Raw genomic sequence first — 9,011 nt, 5'->3', positions numbered from 1 at the left:
GCTTTTTACTAGTACCAGCACTGATCAATTGGTATGATAGCATCAATATTTACGCTTGTATCACTTAAAATATTAAATATTTAAGACTTTTAACAAGTGTTCATGATAAGTTATTGGATTTTAATAGATGAACTTAATTGTTTTTATGAATAATATTGTTTTACAGGGTTTAATTGTTGTATATCTACATGTGTTTATGATATTCATTCTTGCCACATATTTATATCATATATTGTAAATAAATTATATATATGTAAATAAGAAATAATTAAATGTTGATCAAAATCGACTTTTACTTAACACATGAGAACTTATGATTGTTATATAAAAAAACATAAATGCTTTCATTAGCAAGTGAAATATAAAAGGTGAGCACAATAGATATCTTGTACTTTTCCATTGAATGTGAAGGATTGTCGAAAGGTTTTAAGTTTTCAACTATTGGTCCTTTTGTGTTGGATATAATATATATTTTATATAATAATGCATTGCTTTAATAACAACAAATATACTTTAGACTTTTGTGTTCAACTATTGGTCCATTTGTTTTAGATATAAAAGTTACAAATAACAAATATTTATGGTTACTAATAGATATTTGGTCCATTTATGTGGTATTTATGTTTTTTATTAGGATAACACAGGTTTTGAAAGGGCCTCAAAACCTTTACAATCAGATAATTGCAATCGAATAATGGACTAAACTACGTGGCAACAAACAACAAGTTTTAGAAAGGACCTACAACCTTCTAGACTTATGGGCGTCTAAATCCCAAAACCCAAAGACTGCAAGAAACATAAATAGAAAATCAAAGCAACCACAACCAACCAAACACAAGCCAAACATCAAGTGTAAAACATTACAAACAAGGTTGGCCAAAGCAGAGGTACTAAGTTAGCAAACAATAGACCGCCAAAAAGAGAGAATGGGAGTTTTATCAGGCACCCTCAACGAACAAGAACGGTTTTCCCAGGCTCCCATAACCTATAACAGATTCTCTAGGCCACAAAAAACAACAAAGCCTTAACCTAATAAAAAAAAATCACTGCCCAAACTAGACCCTTGAAAACTACCAGCATCTAGCCTGTCCCTGAGAGGAACAAAAAACATAGGGTTTTTCCAAGCTCCCTCAACCTTGAGAGTGGGTTTTACAAAGCTCCCACAACCTGTGAGAATGGGTTTTACAACTCCCACAACCAGTCAAGGCCCAAACAAAAACAACTTGTCTTGAAGGCAAAATCTAGGAAATAGGGTTTTGACAAGACACCTAAACCCTTCTGCAAAGAATTCCATGAGGTTTTTGATAGGCTCTCTCAACTACCAACACAAACAACAGTAGTCTCAAAAATCCCTCACACCATCTCTCCAATTAAATAGGAGAGAGAGCCACCTCAATAGGACAAGAAGGAGATCACACCAGCTGCCCAAACAACCCACTCTTAACCCAAAACCTATGTAGTGTCTCCACCTCTATATGAGAGAAAACCACCTCAAGAAGAGATCCATGAGAACGAGAAAAAGGAGAAGAAGAAACCCTCACCAAGGAATAAGAAAGGAAAGCACAAAGGATCCACATAAAAGAAATAGGCCCCTCATAGGAGAAAACCATCTCCACCTCCAAAGAGTCAACCCCCACCTCAATAGGGGGAGAAGAGAAATGATCCAGCTGAAGGAGAAGCCAAACCATATGCAACCTAGCTCTAGAGTTGTCTCTACCCAGCAACAAAGCCTCAGTATCCACCACAAAGGACATGCGACACCAAATAGGAACAAGGTCAAACAAGAAACCCCTAAGATACATCGAAGGGAGACCAAGAAGGGAGAGGAATAGGGATAAAGACCCAAAAGTAGAATCGACATTACCATCACCCTCTCCACCTTCAACATCTCCCTCAGCCTTATCTCCAGAAGAAACCCTACCGCCTCTAACGAAAACCCTACCTCCACCAAAAACAATAACAACCACTGGAAAAGGTAGACAGACCGCCTCACCAACATCACCTCTGCCATTAGAACCACCAACCTCATTTGCAACAACCCCTCCGCTCAAATAGAGGGAAGGATTGCCACCATCATCATCCTCAAAATCATGTTCTCCACTCTTAGAATCCCCTGAAACCCTTACTCTTTCCTTGCCTCTTGACGTGCTCATTTCAAATCATTTCTATTTAGGTGGTATTTAATTTTTTAGTCTACTAAGAACAAATGATATTTTTTCTGCAACTACTAGAAATTTTTTGATTAAGTTTGGGTCATATTTTTTAAAAGTCATTTTTACGACACTTCACATCAAATGTGTTATTTTGATTAATTGCATGATAAGTTGCACCTCCAAACCTTAGTTGTAGATAGATAAGTGTCATTGTACATTTCTAAAACAAAAAATGGAGGCATTACAATATTACATGTAACGACTACATGTTGACAAAGTTGGTCCACATGACTAGTATTCCTTCTCTCTTGTATAAGAGAACTCATAATATATTTCTTATCATAATTTGAATCATAATTAAATATTTGGATTTTATAAATTTAAACAATAAATTATTGTTTAAATCATTATTTTAATTTTCATCCAATTATTGTCATTAGAATTTATCATTCTAGCATTACAAAAAAATGCAAGTACAATTTCTAAAATAATTAAAGGGATTTAAGGAAAAATAATTATCTTACCATTCTATAATTAGAGCAAAGAAAACAAAAGATATATAAAGGAGGCATTTATGGAACAACCAATGCTTGTCCCAAACACTAAATTAGGTTTAAAAGTATAGCAATCTTTTTTGTTGCAGTTGATAGTAGCAAAGTTTTGCTAAAAATTGTTTAGATTAATGGTGTAGAAATGTATGGTGGGTATTTAAATTTATTTTATTTGAATGGTTCACAAAGGCTTTTTCCTGATCTTTAAAGCCATCAACATGAAATAATTGATTACGAACAAATAGTATTGGAGTATAGGCAACTGCACCTTTAGGGCCTTAAAATGGACTCCTAATGCAATTAATGATGAGGTTATGGCACTTTCATGCCCTAGATGGATCATTGTTAAAAATTTACTATCAATTTTGTGAGCTCTAATACCTCAAATTCTCTTCTCCTTGGGAAATTTCGTTTTCCTTTCAGCAATAAGAATACCTATACCTTGCCCCATTGATGTTTCCTTGGTATGTTGTAAAGGTTTTACCACGTAAATCTATGTCTTCTGAATACTTTTGTTATTTAATTTTGATTTTCTTATTACTTTTGCAACTAATTTGTGTTGTATTATTTAATAATTATGCATTTATGCTTCTTCTTACTCAACAATGACAGGGTTCCTAAATTGAGCATTGCAAGTATTGATGGTTTGAGGGTCTGTGTACCATATTTGAGCGAGAAGTTTAGGAGAAGTAAATTTAGGGACATGGAGTTAGATTTTTGACTATGTAATTATACAAATAGTTAATGACAAGACAATGTTCTATTTTTTAATTTATTTAATTTAGTAAAAATGTTGTCTTATCAAGTAATTGCTTCTAGATTTGATCGTGTATCTTTTTTTCACCAACGTTTCACATCATATTTTGTGATTTCATTCTCCTCATGTCTTGTGCTTCTTTCCATCTCACTTCCCCCTTCAAATATCATCTGTAGTGAGTCTAATTATGCAATTTACATATTTACAACTACTGACACTCTCTTACATTATGATTATGAATCATCTAGTATATATGTTTTCCTCTTAACATATTTGCTAGCTTTTTGGGGGCTTCATTAGTAGTATAATTAAATAGTCTCATATTTCTCCTTTTCATTATTTTCATGTTATTCCTTTCTTTCTTATTTAATTTATAGTTATTATTCCTTTAAGCTTACTTATATATATATGCTCTTATATATCTATATAATATGTATTTATTTAGTTTTTTCAATTTAATTTTTTAAATAAAATTTTGTTTATATGTTTATTTTTCATTAAGCTTTAATTTTTACTCATTTTTTTTAATTTTAACTTATTGTTTTAACCTTCTATTATCTTGTCCACTCTCTTTGAGTTTTGTGTTCTCCCTTTACTCCTGTCATCCCTCCTTTTTATATTGTCTTAGTTTGCAACTTACCTTTTCTCCTTCTCTTTATGCACTCTCTCATCATGATGTTTGATCAAAGAGTATGATCTGAAACATTGATGCAAGAAATTCATGCACAATCAAAACTAGAAATAGAAAAACTCAACATAATGGATTGTGGAAATCTAATGTCATTACAATAAGAATCTATTAATATTAAATAAAAAATAAAAAATACATTAATTAACATGTAAAATAACTATTTTTGTATTTATTTCTTATCAAATATTATAAATATTCACTATAATTGTGTGATTTGTAAAATATATATTTTATTTAAATACAAGTAGTATTATTATGCCAAGAAAATATTTTCCTTATGTTTATAATTATTGGGGTTACACTTATTGCACTGGAGTATTTCATATTAATAGTTTGTCTAATCGCAAATATAAAAGGTGAGCACACTAAATACTTTAAATTTTACTATGAAATATACAATATTATTAAAAAAAAATAAAAAATTAATGATCATTTAAACTTCAATATAGATTTTATTTAAAATAATAATAATAATGTTTTATTTTTATTAAAAATACTATTTATGTGTTCAATTGATCCATTTTTGTTGAATATAAAAATTAGAGATAACAAGATTTATACTTACTGAAAGGCATTGAGATCATTTAGGCCGCACATGTAAGTTATATTTCAAATAAGAATTCGATATTGTTCTACTAACAAATAATATTTGTTTTGTTCAAGAACTTGGGAGATCGAGATTAAGTTTTTGGTTGAATCTTTAAAAGTTCTCACTAGATATGCTAATGTGACAAGTTGAATGATGAGTCACACCTTGAAACCTTAATTGTAGACATATAAGAGACTATTTCACATTTCTTAAAAATGAAGGTCCAATAATATTTCATGAAACCACAACATGCTTGCAAATTTAACCTAGAGGATTACGAGCCCATGTCATCTATAATAACATTGTGATCAAATAGTATGATAGCAAAAAACAATTATGTTATATCAATTAGATACTATATATTTCTAATTTTAAAGAATTTTTATAAGTATGATTTCACAATATATTGTTGGTGTATTTAAAGTTGAGAGTAATTTATTATCATCAAATTTTATCATTCTAATATTACGAAATGTAGGTGCAAAGAAGTAAGTTTTTCAAAGTGGTTTTTGGAAAGTTCTCACTAGATATCCTAATGTGACAAGTTGAATGATGAGTCAGACCTTGAAACCTTAATTGTCGACATATAAGAGACTATTTCACATTTCTTAAAAATGAAGGTCCAATAATATTTCATGAAACCACAACATGCTTGCAAATTTAACCTAGAGGATTACGAGCCCATGTCATCTATAATAACATTGTGATCAAATAGTATGATAGCAAAAAACAATTATGCTTATATCAATTAGATACTATATATTTCTAATTTTAAAGAGTTTTTATAAGTATGATATCACACTGTATTTTTGGTGTATTTAAAGTTGAGAGTAATTTATTATCATCATATTTTATCATTCTAATATTACAAAATGTAGGTGCAAAGAAGTATGTTTTTCAAAGTGGGTTTTGCAAAGTCTGAAGTGTAGGAGAGATATTATGGACAATCTATCATCCATTGGTCCAACATCTTAGCTTTTTGTAGTATAGGGATTTTGAACTCCTTAAATTTAACTAACAATAGGTTGCAGAACCAACATACTTGTCTATATCCAAAATTGAAATGCCACCAAATGAAGAAGATTTGCCAAATTCCGATGAAGTTCTCAAATCTAAAAACAAGTTTTAACAAAAAAAATATGAAACTAAATTCCAATAAAAAATTTGAACAATTATCAAAGTATTCTATAAAGCAAAGATTGATTGTTATGCAAATCTATTGTTTTTAACTCATGTTCATATATGTCCTTTGTAAAGAAGTAAATAAAAATTGATGTTTCAAATGACATATACGTTATTGCATATTAAATCAATAGATTATCATTTTTTTAAAAAAAATTACGAATAGTTAATATCATTCACAAAATTTCATTTTGACTAAGAGCCAAGAGCTAAAAGGTACTTCATCATTAACACCTGTTAACACTTGGCTCATTCTTTATCATGTGGGACCTTATATATACCAAGACTCAATCTGTAATGGTATCATTTAGAGCCATTCAAATACACCTAACATTCAAATAAACCAACAAACCAACCTAATACAAAACTTTGATGAAAAACTACCACACAGTTTAATCCCCAACCAAACAGATATTAACAGACTAATAATGTTAACATCAATTTGGACAAGTAAATGATAAGAGTTATGAATAAGGATGCACGGATTGCTAGCTTCTGTGGTTCATAGTCGTTGTTCTTCATCTAATCGATAATCACGCCCGATAATTCGGCAATTTAAACGAGCAATCGAACTGTCTTCAATAGAAAACTTGCAATATGATTCCAGTAGCATGGAAGCAGAGGTGCGCCAGCTCCATGTTATGATGGTTCCTTGGCTTTCAAAAAGCCAAATCAGAGCCTTCTTAGAGATGGCCAAGAAATTGCGTGCTCAAGGTCTCAAGATTTACTTACTCTCCATATTTTTCGTTATAACGTCTCCCTCCAGTACAGGTTTCCTTCTTGGCCAAGAAGCCACCATTGTATAATAGTCCCAGATCTGACAGTTCCCCCGCCCGGTTTCCGCTCGGCACGGAAGCACCTGGATATATTCCAAAAGGAGGAGGGGCAAGTTAATATGGCAGAGCCGTGGAGTATGTGCTTTAAGGCTAGCTGGGCGATAGGCTTCAATTTGTGCGTAGAATTAGATGGCAAATACTTGGAATATTTAGAGAGAACAACCGGCTGGCCCGTGCTTCCCATGGGGATTCAGATGCCCGATCTAATGCCGCCACCGGCAGATGACCTTTGCTTGGCCTGGCTGGATATGCAGAAGCCCTGTTCGGTGGTGGTAGTCTCCTTTGGCAGCGAATGTATTCTCACCCAGCAGGAGCTCACTGTCTTGGCTCTGGGCTTAGAAGAAAGTGAGCTTCCTTTTCTCTTTGATCTTCTCCACCAGATGGCTGTTGCGTTGCCCCACGGTTTTGTAGAGCGCACGCAAAGAAGAGGACTTCCGGTGACGGAATGGGCGCCTCAGTTGCACATTTTGGCCCATCCTTCTGCAGGAGCTCTCCTCAATAATTGCGGGTGGATCTCAGTGTCCGGAGGATTGAGGTTTGAGGTGTCGTTTGTTACTCTTGCACTGCTATACGAACAGAGCTTGAATGCTAAGCTCATAGCCCAGGAACTCGAGTTGGTGGTGGAAGTCAGGAGAAATGAGGAGGACGATTCTTTTTCCTGTAAAGTTGTTCGCACATTAATGGAGGAAGAGGAAGGTAGACAAATCAGATCTCGTGTTCAAGAGATTAGTAGAGACTTGACCAGGAACGATAGCCAAGTCTATCGGGCAAGCATCCACAATTTCGTTTCTCTAATCAAACAAAAGGCGTCCTGCAAATAGGAATTTTACTAGTGCCACGATTGATCAATTGGTATGAGAGCATCAATATTTACGCTTGTATCGCTTATATATAAAAAACTTTTTACAAGTATTCATTTCAGCCTATACATTATGTAAATAAGTTATTGGTTTTTGATAAATAAATTTAATTGTTTTTATGAATAATATTGATGTACAGGGTCTAATTATTGTACATTCATATGTGCTTATCATATCCAGTCTTGCCACATATTTATATCATATATTATAAATAAATAGTTCATATGAAAATTAAAAATAACCAAATGTTGGTCAAAATCAACCTATATTTGAACACATGAGAACTCATGAATATTATATAAAAATACATAAATACATTCATTAACAAGTGAACTATAAAATGTGAGCATAATAGATATCTTGTATTTTTCCATGAATGTGAAGTTTTGTTGAAAGGTGTTCAACTATTGGTCCTTTTGTGTTGGATATAAGTTATATTTTATATTATAATGTGTTTCTTTTATAACAATGAATGGTTTTTTATGTTTAACTACTGGCCCATTTATATTAGATATAAATGTTAGAAATAACAAATAGTTATGATTATTAATAAGTATTTGTTCCATTTAGGTTTTATATGTTTTTGATTAGGGGAAAATAGGTTTTGAAGGGTCCCTGAAACCCTTTACATCATAGATTCAAAAGATAGTCATCAAAGACCATTGAAAAAACAAAAGACAACAACCATAGAAAGGACAGTTGGTCGAAAATAAAAAGCCAGCAAGAGAAAAGGAACAACACAAATAAACTAAACACCAGACAACAGAAAAAGCAGAGAAGAACAGTCAAGCCTAGGTGAAGTTCTTTAGCAATTTGGCAGCTTCCAGCTCCAATTACTCCATTGTTACAACAGTCCTCTTGATATCTTCACTGTCCCTGCTTTGGTTTTGTTTCTTCTTGGTACTTGCTCTTGTTCTTTTTCCAAGACTAGCTTCCTTATCTTTAGGGGTTCCATCCTTCTCCTCAGTAGTGTCCCCAAGGGCCTTATCCCCCTGGACTTGTTCGAGTTTTCTAATAAGGACCTTGATACTATTAGAAGCAGCCTTTAAAATCTTGTAACTCTTCTCGCCAATCTTTTTGAGGGTCTTCTTAATCCCTCCCATCTTCTTTTTAGTTGCCCCTGCTCTATCTTTCAGCGTTTTAAAGCTATTGCATTGGGCATTTATACTTTCCTTCGCATTGTTGATAGCTTTAGTCAGCTCACTTAAGTAGTCAGGTATCTAGAGCTGAATTTTTTGGTGCCAATAGCTTCCAAAGCTTCAAGTTTGCTAGCTTACTGGACCTGTTTATGTTTTATGTTTTTAATTTCCTTCTGAATCCAAAAGAAGACCTTATTGAAGCAGTCCATTCCATTTTTAATAGAGAGGTCGAATTCCAGAGGGGAGCCAACCC

The 9,011-nt window shown here is 32.9% G+C and overlaps 1 protein-coding gene across 1 annotated transcript; it reads left to right on the top strand.

Moving 5' to 3' along the window:
* Positions 1 to 6,818: 6,818 nt before the first annotated feature.
* LOC131860076 (UDP-glycosyltransferase 91D1-like) lies at positions 6,819 to 7,580 on the top strand. Its single transcript, XM_059214434.1, has one exon. It carries the CDS (start codon positions 6,819 to 6,821, stop codon positions 7,578 to 7,580), a length of 762 nt encoding a protein of 253 aa, XP_059070417.1.
* Positions 7,581 to 9,011: the final 1,431 nt, after the last annotated feature.

The sequence above is a fragment of the Cryptomeria japonica genome, chromosome 11, assembly GCF_030272615.1.
Source record: "Cryptomeria japonica chromosome 11, Sugi_1.0, whole genome shotgun sequence".
Lineage (NCBI taxonomy): Eukaryota > Viridiplantae > Streptophyta > Pinopsida > Cupressales > Cupressaceae > Cryptomeria > Cryptomeria japonica.
The sequence above is the reverse complement of the archived record's forward strand: the minus strand, read 5'-3'. Positions and strand labels throughout refer to the sequence as shown.